At 42.0% G+C, this 21,066-nt stretch overlaps 1 protein-coding gene across 1 annotated transcript in view; it reads left to right on the top strand.

Annotated features, from left to right (window-relative positions):
* Nucleotides 1-19,811, top strand: part of RUSF1 (RUS family member 1) — a 58,296-nt gene extending 38,485 nt beyond the window's left edge. Inside the window, 2 exon segments of the mRNA XM_056552038.1 lie at nt 19,337-19,408; nt 19,716-19,811. Coding sequence (XP_056408013.1) covers nt 19,337-19,408; nt 19,716-19,804 — 161 coding nt within the window. The 3' untranslated portion in view covers nt 19,805-19,811.
* Nucleotides 19,812-21,066: the final 1,255 nt, after the last annotated feature.

Genomic DNA, 21,066 nt, shown 5'->3' with positions numbered 1-21,066 from the left:
AGTCTTGTGTATACAGATATATATATATATGGAGGAGACACATGTCCCCGGGGTGCTCCCTTCTATTACTAGTCTTGTGTATACAGATATATATATATATATGGAGGTCACACATGACCCCGGGGTGCTCCCTTCTATTACTAGTCTTGTGTATACAGATATATATATATGGAGGTCACACATGACCCCGGGGTGCTCCCTTCTATTACTAGTCTTGTGTATACAGATATATATATATATGGAGGAGACACATGTCCCCGGGGTGCTCCCTTCTATTACTAGTCTTGTGTATACAGATATATATATATATGGAGGTCACACATGTCCCCGGGGTGCTCCCTTCTATTACTAGTCTTGTGTATACAGATATATATATATATATGGAGGTCACACATGACCCCGGGGTGCTCCCTTCTATTACTAGTCTTGTGTATACAGATATATATATATATGGAGGTCACACATGTCCCCGGGGTGCTTCCTTCTATTACTAGTCTTGTGTATACAGATATATATATATATATGGAGGAGACACATGACCCCGGGGTGCTCCCTTCTATTACTAGTCTTGTGTATACAGATATATATATATATATATGGAGGAGACACATGACCCCGGGGTGCTCCCTTCTATTACTAGTCTTGTGTATACAGATATATATATATATATATGGAGGTCACACATGTCCCCGGGGTGCTCCCTTCTATTACTAGTCTTGTGTATACAGATATATATATATATATATATATGGAGGAGACACATGTCCCCGGGGTGCTCCCTTCTATTACTAGTCTTGTGTATACAGATATATATATATGGAGGTCACACATGTCCCCGGGGTGCTCCCTTCTATTACTAGTCTTGTGTATACAGATATATATATATATATGGAGGTCACACATGACCCCGGGGTGCTCCCTTCTATTACTAGTCTTGTGTATACAGATATATATATATATGGAGGTCACACATGACCCCGGGGTGCTCCCTTCTATTACTAGTCTTGTGTATACAGATATATATATATATGGAGGAGACACATGACCCCGGGGTGCTCCCTTCTATTACTAGTCTTGTGTATACAGATATATATATATATGGAGGTCACACATGTCCCCGGGGTGCTCCCTTCTATTACTAGTCTTGTGTATACAGATATATATATATGGAGGTCACACATGACCCCGGGGTGCTCCCTTCTATTACTAGTCTTGTGTATACAGATATATATATATGGAGGTCACACATGACCCCGGGGTGCTCCCTTCTATTACTAGTCTTGTGTATACAGATATATATATATATGGAGGTCACACATGACCCCGGGGTGCTCCCTTCTATTACTAGTCTTGTGTATACAGATATATATATATATGGAGGTCACACATGTCCCCGGGGTGCTCCCTTCTATTACTAGTCTTGTGTATACAGATATATATATATATATATGGAGGTCACACATGACCCCGGGGTGCTCCCTTCTATTACTAGTCTTGTGTATACAGATATATATATATATGGAGGTCACACATGACCCCGGGGTGCTCCCTTCTATTACTAGTCTTGTGTATACAGATATATATATATATGGAGGTCACACATGACCCCGGGGTGCTCCCTTCTATTACTAGTCTTGTGTATACAGATATATATATATATATGGAGGTCACACATGTCCCCGGGGTGCTCCCTTCTATTACTAGTCTTGTGTATACAGATATATATATATATATATGGAGGTCACACATGACCCCGGGGTGCTCCCTTCTATTACTAGTCTTGTGTATACAGATATATATATATATGGAGGTCACACATGACCCCGGGGTGCTCCCTTCTATTACTAGTCTTGTGTATACAGATATATATATATATGGAGGTCACACATGTCCCCGGGGTGCTCCCTTCTATTACTAGTCTTGTGTATACAGATATATATATATATGGAGGTCACACATGACCCCGGGGTGCTCCCTTCTATTACTAGTCTTGTGTATACAGATATATATATATATGGAGGTCACACATGACCCCGGGGTGCTCCCTTCTATTACTAGTCTTGTGTATACAGATATATATATATATGGAGGTCACACATGACCCCGGGGTGCTCCCTTCTATTACTAGTCTTGTGTATACAGATATATATATATATGGAGGTCACACATGACCCCGGGGTGCTCCCTTCTATTACTAGTCTTGTGTATACAGATATATATATATATGGAGGTCACACATGTCCCCGGGGTGCTCCCTTCTATTACTAGTCTTGTGTATACAGATATATATATATATGGAGGAGACACATGTCCCCGGGGTGCTCCCTTCTATTACTAGTCTTGTGTATACAGATATATATATATATGGAGGTCACACATGTCCCCGGGGTGCTCCCTTCTATTACTAGTCTTGTGTATACAGATATATATATATATATGGAGGTCACACATGACCCCGGGGTGCTCCCTTCTATTACTAGTCTTGTGTATACAGATATATATATATATGGAGGTCACACATGACCCCGGGGTGCTCCCTTCTATTACTAGTCTTGTGTATACAGATATATATATATATATATATGGAGGAGACACATGACCCCGGGGTGCTCCCTTCTATTACTAGTCTTGTGTATACAGATATATATATATATGGAGGTCACACATGTCCCCGGGGTGCTCCCTTCTATTACTAGTCTTGTGTATACAGATATATATATATGGAGGAGACACATGACCCCGGGGTGCTCCCTTCTATTACTAGTCTTGTGTATACAGATATATATATATATATGGAGGTCACACATGTCCCCGGGGTGCTCCCTTCTATTACTAGTCTTGTGTATACAGATATATATATATGGAGGTCACACATGACCCCGGGGTGCTCCCTTCTATTACTAGTCTTGTGTATACAGATATATATATATGGAGGTCACACATGACCCCGGGGTGCTCCCTTCTATTACTAGTCTTGTGTATACAGATATATATATATATGGAGGTCACACATGACCCCGGGGTGCTCCCTTCTATTACTAGTCTTGTGTATACAGATATATATATATATGGAGGTCACACATGTCCCCGGGGTGCTCCCTTCTATTACTAGTCTTGTGTATACAGATATATATATATATGGAGGTCACACATGTCCCTGGGGTGCTCCCTTCTATTACTAGTCTTGTGTATACAGATATATATATATATGGAGGAGACACATGACCCCGGGGTGCTCCCTTCTATTACTAGTCTTGTGTATACAGATATATATATATATGGAGGAGACACATGTCCCCGGGGTGCTCCCTTCTATTACTAGTCTTGTGTATACAGATATATATATATGGAGGTCACACATGACCCCGGGGTGCTCCCTTCTATTACTAGTCTTGTGTATACAGATATATATATATATATGGAGGAGACACATGTCCCCGGGGTGCTCCCTTCTATTACTAGTCTTGTGTATACAGATATATATATATATGGAGGTCACACATGTCCCCGGGGTGCTCCCTTCTATTACTAGTCTTGTGTATACAGATATATATATATATGGAGGTCACACATGTCCCCGGGGTGCTCCCTTCTATTACTAGTCTTGTGTATACAGATATATATATATATGGAGGTCACACATGTCCCCGGGGTGCTCCCTTCTATTACTAGTCTTGTGTATACAGATATATATATATATGGAGGTCACACATGTCCCCGGGGTGCTCCCTTCTATTACTAGTCTTGTGTATACAGATATATATATATATGGAGGTCACACATGTCCCCGGGGTGCTCCCTTCTATTACTAGTCTTGTGTATACAGATATATATATATATGGAGGTCACACATGTCCCCGGGGTGCTCCCTTCTATTACTAGTCTTGTGTATACAGATATATATATATGGAGGTCACACATGACCCCGGGGTGCTCCCTTCTATTACTAGTCTTGTGTATACAGATATATATATATATATGGAGGAGACACATGTCCCCGGGGTGCTCCCTTCTATTACTAGTCTTGTGTATACAGATATATATATATATGGAGGTCACACATGTCCCCGGGGTGCTCCCTTCTATTACTAGTCTTGTGTATACAGATATATATATATATGGAGGTCACACATGTCCCCGGGGTGCTCCCTTCTATTACTAGTCTTGTGTATACAGATATATATATATATGGAGGTCACACATGTCCCCGGGGTGCTCCCTTCTATTACTAGTCTTGTGTATACAGATATATATATATATGGAGGTCACACATGACCCCGGGGTGCTCCCTTCTATTACTAGTCTTGTGTATACAGATATATATATATATGGAGGTCACACATGACCCCGGGGTGCTCCCTTCTATTACTAGTCTTGTGTATACAGATATATATATATATATATGGAGGTCACACATGACCCCGGGGTGCTCCCTTCTATTACTAGTCTTGTGTATACAGATATATATATATATGGAGGAGACACATGTCCCCGGGGTGCTCCCTTCTATTACTAGTCTTGTGTATACAGATATATATATATATATGGAGGTCACACATGTCCCCGGGGTGCTCCCTTCTATTACTAGTCTTGTGTATACAGATATATATATATATATATGGAGGTCACACATGTCCCCGGGGTGCTCCCTTCTATTACTAGTCTTGTGTATACAGATATATATATATATATATATGGAGGTCACACATGACCCCGGGGTGCTCCCTTCTATTACTAGTCTTGTGTATACAGATATATATATATATATGGAGGTCACACATGTCCCCGGGGTGCTCCCTTCTATTACTAGTCTTGTGTATACAGATATATATATATGGAGGAGACACATGACCCCGGGGTGCTCCCTTCTATTACTAGTCTTGTGTATACAGATATATATATATATGGAGGAGACACATGACCCCGGGGTGCTCCCTTCTATTACTAGTCTTGTGTATACAGATATATATATATATATGGAGGTCACACATGTCCCCGGGGTGCTCCCTTCTATTACTAGTCTTGTGTATACAGATATATATATATATATATGGAGGTCACACATGACCCCGGGGTGCTCCCTTCTATTACTAGTCTTGTGTATACAGATATATATATATATGGAGGTCACACATGTCCCCGGGGTGCTCCCTTCTATTACTAGTCTTGTGTATACAGATATATATATATATGGAGGTCACACATGACCCCGGTGTGCTCCCTTCTATTACTAGTCTTGTGTATACAGATATATATATATATGGAGGTCACATATGACCCCGGGGTGCTCCCTTCTATTACTAGTCTTGTGTATACAGATATATATATATATGGAGGAGACACATGACCCCGGGGTGCTCCCTTCTATTACTAGTCTTGTGTATACAGATATATATATATATATATGGAGGTCACACATGACCCCGGGGTGCTCCCTTCTATTACTAGTCTTGTGTATACAGATATATATATATATATATGGAGGTCACACATGTCCCCGGGGTGCTCCCTTCTATTACTAGTCTTGTGTATACAGATATATATATATATGGAGGTCACACATGACCCCGGGGTGCTCCCTTCTATTACTAGTCTTGTGTATACAGATATATATATATATGGAGGAGACACATGTCCCCGGGGTGCTCCCTTCTATTACTAGTCTTGTGTATACAGATATATATATATATGGAGGTCACACATGACCCCGGGGTGCTCCCTTCTATTACTAGTCTTGTGTATACAGATATATATATATATGGAGGTCACACATGTCCCCGGGGTGCTCCCTTCTATTACTAGTCTTGTGTATACAGATATATATATATGGAGGAGACACATGACCCCGGGGTGCTCCCTTCTATTACTAGTCTTGTGTATACAGATATATATATATGGAGGAGACACATGTCCCCGGGGTGCTCCCTTCTATTACTAGTCTTGTGTATACAGATATATATATATGGAGGAGACACATGACCCCGGGGTGCTCCCTTCTATTACTAGTCTTGTGTATACAGATATATATATATATGGAGGTCACACATGTCCCCGGGGTGCTCCCTTCTATTACTAGTCTTGTGTATACAGATATATATATATGGAGGAGACACATGACCCCGGGGTGCTCCCTTCTATTACTAGTCTTGTGTATACAGATATATATATATATGGAGGTCACACATGTCCCCGGGGTGCTCCCTTCTATTACTAGTCTTGTATATACAGATATATATATATATGGAGGTCACACATGACCCCGGGGTGCTCCCTTCTATTACTAGTCTTGTGTATACAGATATATATATATGGAGGAGACACATGACCCCGGGGTGCTCCCTTCTATTACTAGTCTTGTGTATACAGATATATATATATGGAGGTCACACATGACCCCGGGGTGCTCCCTTCTATTACTAGTCTTGTGTATACAGATATATATATATATGGAGGTCACACATGTCCCCGGGGTGCTCCCTTCTATTACTAGTCTTGTGTATACAGATATATATATATATGGAGGTCACACATGTCCCCGGGGTGCTCCCTTCTATTACTAGTCTTGTGTATACAGATATATATATATATGGAGGTCACACATGACCCCGGGGTGCTCCCTTCTATTACTAGTCTTGTGTATACAGATATATATATATATATGGAGGACACATGACCCGGGTGCTCCCTTCTATTACTAGTCTTGTGTATACAGATATATATATATATGGAGGTCACACATGTCCCCGGGGTGCTCCCTTCTATTACTAGTCTTGTGTATACAGATATATATATATGGAGGTCACACATGACCCCGGGGTGCTCCCTTCTATTACTAGTCTTGTGTATACAGATATATATATATGGAGGAGACACATGACCCCGGGGTGCTCCCTTCTATTACTAGTCTTGTGTATACAGATATATATATGGAGGAGACACATGACCCCGGGGTGCTCCCTTCTATTACTAGTCTTGTGTATACAGATATATATATATATGGAGGTCACACATGACCCCGGGGTGCTCCCTTCTATTACTAGTCTTGTGTATACATATATATATATATATGGAGGTCACACATGACCCCGGGTGCTCCCTTCTATTACTAGTCTTGTGTATACAGATATATATATATATGGAGGTCACACATGTCCCCGGGGTGCTCCCTTCTATTACTAGTCTTGTGTATACAGATATATATATATATGGAGGTCACACATGACCCCGGGGTGCTCCCTTCTATTACTAGTCTTGTGTATACAGATATATATATATATGGAGGTCACACATGTCCCCGGGGTGCTCCCTTCTATTACTAGTCTTGTGTATACAGATATATATATATATGGAGGTCACACATGTCCCCGGGGTGCTCCCTTCTATTACTAGTCTTGTGTATACAGATATATATATGGAGGTCACACATGTCCCCGGGGTGCTCCCTTCTATTACTAGTCTTGTGTATACAGATATATATATATATGGAGGTCACACATGTCCCCGGGGTGCTCCCTTCTATTACTAGTCTTGTGTATACAGATATATATATATATATGGAGGTCACACATGACCCCGGGGTGCTCCCTTCTATTACTAGTCTTGTGTATACAGATATATATATATATGGAGGTCACACATGACCCCGGGGTGCTCCCTTCTATTACTAGTCTTGTGTATACAGATATATATATATATGGAGGTCACACATGACCCCGGGGTGCTCCCTTCTATTACTAGTCTTGTGTATACAGATATATATATATATGGAGGTCACACATGACCCCGGGGTGCTCCCTTCTATTACTAGTCTTGTGTATACAGATATATATATATATGGAGGTCACACATGTCCCCGGGGTGCTCCCTTCTATTACTAGTCTTGTGTATACAGATATATATATATATGGAGGTCACACATGACCCCGGGGTGCTCCCTTCTATTACTAGTCTTGTGTATACAGATATATATATATATGGAGGTCACACATGACCCCGGGGTGCTCCCTTCTATTACTAGTCTTGTGTATACAGATTATGGAGGAGACACATGACCCCGGGGTGCTCCCTTCTATTACTAGTCTTGTGTATACAGATATATATATATATATGGAGGAGACACATGACCCCGGGGTGCTCCCTTCTATTACTAGTCTTGTGTATACAGATATATATATATATGGAGGTCACACATGACCCCGGGGTGCTCCCTTCTATTACTAGTCTTGTGTATACAGATATATATATATATGGAGGTCACACATGACCCCGGGGTGCTCCCTTCTATTACTAGTCTTGTGTATACAGATATATATATATGGAGGTCACACATGTCCCCGGGGTGCTCCCTTCTATTACTAGTCTTGTGTATACAGATATATATATATATGGAGGTCACACATGTCCCCGGGGTGCTCCCTTCTATTACTAGTCTTGTGTATACAGATATATATATATATATGGAGGTCACACATGTCCCCGGGGTGCTCCCTTCTATTACTAGTCTTGTGTATACAGATATATATATATATGGAGGTCACACATGACCCCGGGGTGCTCCCTTCTATTACTAGTCTTGTGTATACAGATATATATATATGGAGGTCACACATGTCCCCGGGGTGCTCCCTTCTATTACTAGTCTTGTGTATACAGATATATATATATATGGAGGTCACACATGAACCCCTCGGGGTGCTCCCATCTATTACTAGTCTTGTGTATACAGATATATATATATATATGGAGGTCACACATGACCCCGGGGTGCTCCCTTCTATTACTAGTCTTGTGTATACAGATATATATATATATGGAGGTCACACATGACCCCGGGGTGCTCCCTTCTATTACTAGTCTTGTGTATACAGATATATATATATATATATGGAGGTCACACATGACCCCGGGGTGCTCCCTTCTATTACTAGTCTTGTGTATACAGATATATATATATATGGAGGAGACACATGACCCCGGGGTGCTCCCTTCTATTACTAGTCTTGTGTATACAGATATATATATATATATATCTATATGGAGGTCACACATGTCCCCGGGGTGCTCCCTTCTATTACTAGTCTTGTGTATACAGATATATATATATATATGGAGGTCACACATGTCCCCGGGGTGCTCCCTTCTATTACTAGTCTTGTGTATACAGATATATATATATATGGAGGTCACACATGTCCCCGGGGTGCTCCCATCTATTACTAGTCTTGTGTATACAGATATATATATATATGGAGGTCACACATGTCCCCGGGGTGCTCCCTTCTATTACTAGTCTTGTGTATACAGATATATATATATATGGAGGTCACACATGACCCCGGGGTGCTCCCTTCTATTACTAGTCTTGTGTATACAGATATATATATATGGAGGTCACACATGACCCCGGGGTGCTCCCTTCTATTACTAGTCTTGTGTATACAGATATATATATATATATGGAGGTCACACATGACCCCGGGGTGCTCCCTTCTATTACTAGTCTTGTGTATACAGATATATATATATATGGAGGAGACACATGTCCCCGGGGTGCTCCCTTCTATTACTAGTCTTGTGTATACAGATATATATATATGGAGGTCACACATGTCCCCGGGGTGCTCCCTTCTATTACTAGTCTTGTGTATACAGATATATATATATATGGAGGTCACACATGACCCCGGGGTGCTCCCTTCTATTACTAGTCTTGTGTATACAGATATATATATATATGGAGGTCACACATGACCCCGGGGTGCTCCCTTCTATTACTAGTCTTGTGTATACAGATATATATATATGGAGGTCACACATGTCCCCGGGGTGCTCCCTTCTATTACTAGTCTTGTGTATACAGATATATATATATATGGAGGTCACACATGACCCCGGGGTGCTCCCTTCTATTACTAGTCTTGTGTATACAGATATATATATATATGGAGGTCACACATGACCCCGGGGTGCTCCCTTCTATTACTAGTCTTGTGTATACAGATATATATATATATATGGAGGTCACACATGTCCCCGGGGTGCTCCCTTCTATTACTAGTCTTGTGTATACAGATATATATATATATGGAGGTCACACATGTCCCCGGGGTGCTCCCTTCTATTACTAGTCTTGTGTATACAGATATATATATATATGGAGGTCACACATGACCCCGGGGTGCTCCCTTCTATTACTAGTCTTGTGTATACAGATATATATATATATATGGAGGTCACACATGACCTCGGGGTGCTCCCTTCTATTACTAGTCTTGTGTATACAGATATATATATATATTGAGGTCACACATGACCCCGGGGTGCTCCCTTCTATTACTAGTCTTGTGTATACAGATATATATATATATATGGAGGTCACACATGACCCCGGGGTGCTCCCTTCTATTACTAGTCTTGTGTATACAGATATATATATATATGGAGGTCACACATGACCCCGGGGTGCTCCCTTCTATTACTAGTCTTGTGTATACAGATATATATATATATGGAGGAGACACATGTCCCCGGGGTGCTCCCTTCTATTACTAGTCTTGTGTATACAGATATATATATATATGGAGGTCACACATGACCCCGGGGTGCTCCCTTCTATTACTAGTCTTGTGTATACAGATATATATATATATATGGAGGTCACACATGACCCCGGGGTGCTCCCTTCTATTACTAGTCTTGTGTATACAGATATATATATATATGGAGGTCACACATGTCCCCGGGGTGCTCCCTTCTATTACTAGTCTTGTGTATACAGATATATATATATATGGAGGAGACACATGTCCCCGGGGTGCTCCCTTCTATTACTAGTCTTGTGTATACAGATATATATATATGGAGGTCACACATGACCCCGGGGTGCTCCCTTCTATTACTAGTCTTGTGTATACAGATATATATATATGGAGGAGACACATGTCCCCGGGGTGCTCCCTTCTATTACTAGTCTTGTGTATACAGATATATATATATATATGGAGGTCACACAGGACCCCGGGGTGCTCCCTTCTATTACTAGTCTTGTGTATACAGATATATATATATATGGAGGTCACACATGTCCCCGGGGTGCTCCCTTCTATTACTAGTCTTGTGTATACAGATATATATATATATGGAGGTCACACATGTCCCCGGGGTGCTCCCTTCTATTACTAGTCTTGTGTATACAGATATATATATATATGGAGGAGACACATGTCCCCGGGGTGCTCCCTTCTATTACTAGTCTTGTGTATACAGATATATATATATATATGGAGGTCACACATGACCCCGGGGTGCTCCCTTCTATTACTAGTCTTGTGTATACAGATATATATATATATGGAGGTCACACATGTCCCCGGGGTGCTCCCTTCTATTACTAGTCTTGTGTATACAGATATATATATATATGGAGGAGACACATGTCCCCGGGGTGCTCCCTTCTATTACTAGTCTTGTGTATACAGATATATATATATATATATGGAGATCACACATGACCCCGGGGTGCTCCCTTCTATTACTAGTCTTGTGTATACAGATATATATATGGAGGAGACACATGACCCCGGGGTGCTCCCTTCTATTACTAGTCTTGTGTATACAGATATATATATATATGGAGGTCACACATGACCCCGGGGTGCTCCCTTCTATTACTAGTCTTGTGTATACAGATATATATATATGGAGGTCACACATGTCCCCGGGGTGCTCCCTTCTATTACTAGTCTTGTGTATACAGATATATATATATATGGAGGTCACACATGACCCCGGGGTGCTCCCTTCTATTACTAGTCTTGTGTATACAGATATATATATATATGGAGGTCACACATGACCCCGGGGTGCTCCCTTCTATTACTAGTCTTGTGTATACAGATATATATATATGGAGGTCACACATGTCCCCGGGGTGCTCCCTTCTATTACTAGTCTTGTGTATACAGATATATATATATGGAGGTCACACATGACCCCGGGGTGCTCCCTTCTATTACTAGTCTTGTGTATACAGATATATATATATATATGGAGGTCACACATGACCCCGGGGTGCTCCCTTCTATTACTAGTCTTGTGTATACAGATATATATATATATGGAGGTCACACATGTCCCCGGGGTGCTCCCTTCTATTACTAGTCTTGTGTATACAGATATATATATATATATATGGAGGTCACACATGACCCCGGGGTGCTCCCTTCTATTACTAGTCTTGTGTATACAGATATATATATATATGGAGGTCACACATGTCCCCGGGGTGCTCCCTTCTATTACTAGTCTTGTATATACAGATATATATATATATGGAGGTCACACATGACCCCGGGGTGCTCCCTTCTATTACTAGTCTTGTGTATACAGATATATATATATATGGAGGTCACACATGACCCCGGGGTGCTCCCTTCTATTACTAGTCTTGTGTATACAGATATATATATATATATGGAGGTCACACATGACCCCGGGGTGCTCCCTTCTATTACTAGTCTTGTGTATACAGATATATATATATATGGAGGTCACACATGTCCCCGGGGTGCTCCCTTCTATTACTAGTCTTGTGTATACAGATATATATATATATGGAGGTCACACATGACCCCGGGGTGCTCCCTTCTATTACTAGTCTTGTGTATACAGATATATATATATATATATGGAGGTCACACATGTCCCCGGGGTGCTCCCTTCTATTACTAGTCTTGTGTATACAGATATATATATATATGGAGGAGACACATGACCCCGGGGTGCTCCCTTCTATTACTAGTCTTGTGTATACAGATATATATATATATATATGGAGGGGACACATGTCCCCGGGGTGCTCCCTTCTATTACTAGTCTTGTGTATACAGATATATATATATATGGAGGTCACACATGTCCCCGGGGTGCTCCCTTCTATTACTAGTCTTGTATATACAGATATATATATATATGGAGGTCACACATGACCCCGGGGTGCTCCCTTCTATTACTAGTCTTGTGTATACAGATATATATATATGGAGGTCACACATGACCCCGGGGTGCTCCCTTCTATTACTAGTCTTGTGTATACAGATATATATATATATGGAGGTCACACATGACCCCGGGGTGCTCCCTTCTATTACTAGTCTTGTGTATACAGATATATATATATGGAGGTCACACATGACCCCGGGGTGCTCCCTTCTATTACTAGTCTTGTGTATACAGATATATATATATATATGGAGGTCACACATGACCCCGGGGTGCTCCCTTCTATTACTAGTCTTGTGTATACAGATATATATATATATGGAGGTCACACATGACCCCGGGGTGCTCCCTTCTATTACTAGTCTTGTGTATACAGATATATATATATATGGAGGTCACACATGACCCCGGGGTGCTCCCTTCTATTACTAGTCTTGTGTATACAGATATATATATGGAGGTCACACATGACCCCGGGGTGCTCCCTTCTATTACTAGTCTTGTGTATACAGATATATATATATATGGAGGAGACACATGACCCCGGGGTGCTCCCTTCTATTACTAGTCTTGTGTATACAGATATATATATGGAGGAGACACATGACCCCGGGGTGCTCCCTTCTATTACTAGTCTTGTGTATACAGATATATATATATATGGAGGTCACACATGACCCCGGGGTGCTCCCTTCTATTACTAGTCTTGTGTATACAGATATATATATGGAGGAGACACATGACCCCGGGGTGCTCCCTTCTATTACTAGTCTTGTGTATACAGATATATATATATATGGAGGTCACACATGACCCCGGGGTGCTCCCTTCTATTACTAGTCTTGTGTATACAGATATATATATATATGGAGGTCACACATGACCCCGGGGTGCTCCCTTCTATTACTAGTCTTGTGTATACAGATATATATATATATGGAGGTCACACATGTCCCCGGGGTGCTCCCTTCTATTACTAGTCTTGTGTATACAGATATATATATATATATGGAGGTCACACATGACCCCGGGGTGCTCCCTTCTATTACTAGTCTTGTGTATACAGATATATATATGGAGGTCACACATGACCCCGGGGTGCTCCCTTCTATTACTAGTCTTGTGTATACAGATATATATATATATGGAGGTCACACATGTCCCCGGGGTGCTCCCTTCTATTACTAGTCTTGTGTATACAGATATATATATATATATATGGAGGGGACACATGTCCCCGGGGTGCTCCCTTCTATTACTAGTCTTGTATATACAGATATATATATATATGGAGGTCACACATGTCCCCGGGGTGCTCCCTTCTATTACTAGTCTTGTATATACAGATATATATATATATGGAGGTCACACATGTCCCCGGGGTGCTCCCTTCTATTACTAGTCTTGTGTATACAGATATATATATATATGGAGGAGACACATGACCCCGGGGTGCTCCCTTCTATTACTAGTCTTGTGTATACAGATATATATATATATGGAGGTCACACATGACCCCGGGGTGCTCCCTTCTATTACTAGTCTTGTGTATACAGATATATATATATGGAGGTCACACATGACCCCGGGGTGCTCCCTTCTATTACTAGTCTTGTGTATACAGATATATATATGGAGGTCACACATGACCCCGGGGTGCTCCCTTCTATTACTAGTCTTGTGTATACAGATATATATATATATGGAGGTCACACATGACCCCGGGGTGCTCCCTTCTATTACTAGTCTTGTGTATACAGATATATATATGGAGGAGACACATGACCCCGGGGTGCTCCCTTCTATTACTAGTCTTGTGTATACAGATATATATATATATATGGAGGTCACACATGACCCCGGGGTGCTCCCTTCTATTACTAGTCTTGTGTATACAGATATATATATATATGGAGGTCACACATGACCCCGGGGTGCTCCCTTCTATTACTAGTCTTGTGTATACAGATATATATATATATGGAGGTCACACATGACCCCGGGGTGCTCCCTTCTATTACTAGTCTTGTGTATACAGATATATATATATATGGAGGTCACACATGACCCCGGGGTGCTCCCTTCTATTACTAGTCTTGTGTATACAGATATATATATATATGGAGGTCACACATGACCCCGGGGTGCTCCCTTCTATTACTAGTCTTGTGTATACAGATATATATATATATGGAGGTCACACATGTCCCCGGGGTGCTCCCTTCTATTACTAGTCTTGTGTATACAGATATATATATATGGAGGAGACACATGACCCCGGGGTGCTCCCTTCTATTACTAGTCTTGTGTATACAGATATATATATATATGGAGGTCACACATGACCCCGGGGTGCTCCCTTCTATTACTAGTCTTGTGTATACAGATATATATATATATATGGAGGAGACACATGACCCCGGGGTGCTCCCTTCTATTACTAGTCTTGTGTATACAGATATATATATATATGGAGGTCACACATGACCCCGGGGTGCTCCCTTCTATTACTAGTCTTGTGTATACAGATATATATATATATAGGTCACACATGACCCCGGGGTGCTCCCTTCTATTACTAGTCTTGTGTATACAGATATATATATATATGGAGGTCACACATGACCCCGGGGTGCTCCCTTCTATTACTAGTCTTGTGTATACAGATATATATATATATGGAGGTCACACATGACCCCGGGGTGCTCCCTTCTATTACTAGTCTTGTGTATACAGATATATATATATATATGGAGGTCACACATGTCCCCGGGGTGCTCCCTTCTATTACTAGTCTTGTGTATACAGATATATATATATGGAGGTCACACATGACCCCGGGGTGCTCCCTTCTATTACTAGTCTTGTGTATACAGATATATATATATGGAGGTCACACATGTCCCCGGGGTGCTCCCTTCTATTACTAGTCTTGTGTATACAGATATATATATATGGAGGTCACACATGTCCCCGGGGTGCTCCCTTCTATTACTAGTCTTGTGTATACAGATATATATATATATGGAGGTCACACATGTCCCCGGGGTGCTCCCTTCTATTACTAGTCTTGTGTATACAGATATATATATATATATATGGAGGTCACACATGACCCCGGGGTGCTCCCTTCTATTACTAGTCTTGTGTATACAGATATATATATATATGGAGGTCACACATGTCCCCGGGGTGCTCCCTTCTATTACTAGTCTTGTGTATACAGATATATATATATATGGAGGAGACACATGACCCCGGGGTGCTCCCTTCTATTACTAGTCTTGTGTATACAGATATATATATATGGAGGTCACACATGACCCCGGGGTGCTCCCTTCTATTACTAGTCTTGTGTATACAGATATATATATATATATATATGGAGGTCACACATGTCCCCGGGGTGCTCCCTTCTATTACTAGTCTTGTGTATACAGATATATATATGGAGGTCACACATGACCCCGGGGTGCTCCCTTCTATTACTAGTCTTGTGTATACAGATATATATATATGGAGGTCACACATGACCCCGGGGTGCTCCCTTCTATTACTAGTCTTGTGTATACAGATATATATATATGGAGGTCACACATGTCCCCGGGGTGCTCCCTTCTATTACTAGTCTTGTGTATACAGATATATATATATGGAGGTCACACATGTCCCCGGGGTGCTCCCTTCTATTACTAGTCTTGTGTATACAGATATATATATATGGAGGTCACACATGTCCCCGGGGTGCTCCCTTCTATTACTAGTCTTGTGTATACAGATATATATATATGGAGGTCACACATGTCCCCGGGGTGCTCCCTTCTATTACTAGTCTTGTGTATACAGATATATATATATGGAGGTCACACATGTCCCCGGGGTGCTCCCTTCTATTACTAGTCTTGTGTATACAGATATATATATATATGGAGGAGACACATGACCCCGGGGTGCTCCCTTCTATTACTAGTCTTGTGTATACAGATATATATATGGAGGTCACACATGACCCCGGGGTGCTCCCTTCTATTACTAGTCTTGTGTATACAGATATATATATATGGAGGTCACACATGACCCCGGGGTGCTCCCTTCTATTACTAGTCTTGTGTATACAGATATATATATATATGGAGGAGACACATGACCCCGGGGTGCTCCCTTCTATTACTAGTCTTGTGTATACAGATATATATATATATGGAGGTCACACATGACCCCGGGGTGCTCCCTTCTATTACTAGTCTTGTGTATACAGATATATATATATATGGAGGTCACACATGACCCCGGGGTGCTCCCTTCTATTACTAGTCTTGTGTATACAGATATATATATATATATGGAGGGGACACATGTCCCCGGGGTGCTCCCTTCTATTACTAGTCTTGTGTATACAGATATATATATATATGGAGGTCACACATGACCCCGGGGTGCTCCCTTCTATTACTAGTCTTGTGTATACAGATATATATATATATGGAGGTCACACATGTCCCCGGGGTGCTCCCTTCTATTACTAGTCTTGTGTATACAGATATATATATATATGGAGGTCACACATGACCCCGGGGTGCTCCCTTCTATTACTAGTCTTGTGTATACAGATATATATATGGAGGTCACACATGTCCCCGGGGTGCTCCCTTCTATTACTAGTCTTGTGTATACAGATATATATATATATGGAGGTCACACATGTCCCCGGGGTGCTCCCTTCTATTACTAGTCTTGTGTATACAGATATATATATATATGGGGGAGACACATGACCCCGGGGTGCTCCCTTCTATTACTAGTCTTGTGTATACAGATATATATATATGGAGGAGACACATGACCCCGGGGTGCTCCCTTCTATTACTAGTCTTGTGTATACAGATATATATATATATGGAGGTCACACATGACCCCGGGGTGCTCCCTTCTATTACTAGTCTTGTGTATACAGATATATATATGGAGGAGACACATGACCCCGGGGTGCTCCCTTCTATTACTAGTCTTGTGTATACAGATATATATATATATGGAGGTCACACATGACCCCGGGGTGCTCCCTTCTATTACTAGTCTTGTGTATACAGATATATATATATGGAGGTCACACATGTCCCCGGGGTGCTCCCTTCTATTACTAGTCTTGTGTATACAGATATATATATATGGAGGAGACACATGTCCCCGGGGTGCTCCCTTCTATTACTAGTCTTGTGTATACAGATATATATATATATGGAGGTCACACATGACCCCGGGGTGCTCCCTTCTATTACTAGTCTTGTGTATACAGATATATATATATATGGAGGTCACACATGACCCCGGGGTGCTCCCTTCTATTACTAGTCTTGTGTATACAGATATATATATATGGAGGTCACACATGACCCCGGGGTGCTCCCTTCTATTACTAGTCTTGTGTATACAGATATATATATATGGAGGTCACACATGACCCCGGGGTGCTCCCTTCTATTACTAGTCTTGTGTATACAGATATATATATATATGGAGGTCACACATGACCCCGGGGTGCTCCCTTCTATTACTAGTCTTGTGTATACAGATATATATATATATGGAGGTCACACATGTCCCCGGGGTGCTCCCTTCTATTACTAGTCTTGTATATACAGATATATATATATATGGAGGTCACACATGACCCCGGGGTGCTCCCTTCTATTACTAGTCTTGTGTATACAGATATATATATATATGGAGGAGACACATGACCCCGGGGTGCTCCCTTCTATTACTAGTCTTGTGTATACAGATATATATATATGGAGGTCACACATGACCCCGGGGTGCTCCCTTCTATTACTAGTCTTGTGTATACAGATATATATATATATGGAGGTCACACATGACCCCGGGGTGCTCCCTTCTATTACTAGTCTTGTGTATACAGATATATATATATATGGAGGTCACACATGACCCCGGGGTGCTCCCTTCTATTACTAGTCTTGTGTATACAGATATATATATATATGGAGGTCACACATGTCCCCGGGGTGCTCCCTTCTATTACTAGTCTTGTGTATACAGATATATATATATGGAGGTCACACATGACCCCGGGGTGCTCCCTTCTATTACTAGTCTTGTGTATACAGATATATATATATGGAGGTCACACATGACCCCGGGGTGCTCCCTTCTATTACTAGTCTTGTGTATACAGATATATATATATGGAGGTCACACATGACCCCGGGGTGCTCCCTTCTATTACTAGTCTTGTGTATACAGATATATATATATGGAGGTCACACATGACCCCGGGGTGCTCCCTTACATGAATTCCTCCCCTCGTGTTTCTCAGATCCGGCGCGGTACCATATTCTGGCAGAGACACACGGAGAGGTCGCCCGCATCTTCCCCGACTTCTGTCACGGTATTTTATCAATTCTACGGTGTCCACATCACATGACCCGTCTTCTGATGAACGGTGTCCACATCACATGACCCGTCTTCTGATGAACGGTGTCCACATCACATGACCCGTCTTCTGATGGACGGTGTCCACATCACATGACCCGTCTTCTGATGGACGGTGTCCACATCACATGACCCGTCTTCTGATGGACGGTGTCCACATCACATGACCCGTCTTCTGATGGACGGTGTCCACATCACATGACCCGTCTTCTGATGCCCTGTGGTTGTCTCTCCCAGGTAGTCAGGACTGTCTCTTTTTGCAGGTCTGAGTGCATCAGGATGGGTGACTGATCGAAATCTTCTGGACTCCGATGACTGGAGGGCCAATTGGGACATAAATAAAGGACTATGATGACAGATATCAGACTATGTGGTATTTATGATGTAAGTAAAGTCAATGGCATGAGACACCGGCCAGGAGCCGGGCCCCACTGCCAACCTCAGGAGAAACCTCTGGTCCTTACAGTTTAAAGGGTAACACCGGGAACCTATATTACGGTCTAAAAATCATTCATTAGCTGTATAGAGCAGTTTCACCTCTTCGGTTGTTACTTACATGCAGGGAGTGAGTTGAAGACGTCATCCAGCCATCCACTATGTCACTGTCCAATTCGCTCTCTGAAAGCAGATTATCTTTCCTAATAGGCACAGACTACGTGGTTTCTGCCCTCCGCTGAATCCCTTACTTATGTTTCCTTTAGTGCTGGGAGATTTGTGCAGCTCCAGCCAATCACACACTAAATCTCTCTGCTCACAGAATAGGAGGGTGGATGCTAGGGCGAGAGAGAGGGCGAGAGAGAGAGCGAGAGAGAAAGAGGGCGAGAGAGAGAGAGAGGGCAAGAGAAAGAGAGGGCAAGAGAAAGAGAGAGAGAGAAAGAGGGCGAGAGAGAAAGAGGGCGAGAGAGAGAGAGAGAGAGAAAGAAAGAGAGAGAGAAAGAAAGAGAGAAAGAAAGAGAGAAAGAGAGAGAGAGCGAGAGAGAGAGAGCGAGCTAGGAGGTGTATGCAGCCTCAGACAGTTACACACTGATTCTCTGCTCACATAACAGGAGGGTGGGGGCTGCAATGACTGCCGGGAAAAGTAGTATCCATGCTGAAGAAGATGGAAGAATTGCATCTAGAGAAGACAACAGGGGCCCCAGGAGCCATGCAAATCAGGCAGGATAATTTACAGGGAACATATCCAGGTTGTTTGGCAGCTTTAGAGATTTTTTTTTACAATGTAACTCCAAGTCACTGACACTTGTGTGAAATCCCACTGTCCACTCAGGAAGAACACTGATTGACAATCAATTGCATATGGAACAGACAACACGTGGAAATTATAGGCAATTACCTAGACACCCCCAATAAAGGAGTGGTTCTGCAGGTGGTGACCACAGACCATGTCTCATTTCGTATGCTTCCTGGCTGATGTTTTAGTCACTTTTTAATGCTGGCGGTGCTTTCACTCTAGTGGTAGCATGAGACGGAGTCTACAACCCACACAAGTGGCTCAGGTAGTGCAGCTCATCCAGGATGGCACATCAATGTGAGCTGTGTCAAGGTTTGTCTGTCGGCGTAGTGTCCAGAGCATGGAGGCGCTACCAGGAGACAGGTCAGTACATCAGGAGACGT

Source organism: Hyla sarda, unplaced genomic scaffold, assembly GCF_029499605.1.
Source record: "Hyla sarda isolate aHylSar1 unplaced genomic scaffold, aHylSar1.hap1 scaffold_1339, whole genome shotgun sequence".
Lineage (NCBI taxonomy): Eukaryota > Metazoa > Chordata > Amphibia > Anura > Hylidae > Hyla > Hyla sarda.
Note: the sequence above shows the minus strand (reverse complement) of the source record. Positions and strands in the feature narration are given on the sequence as shown.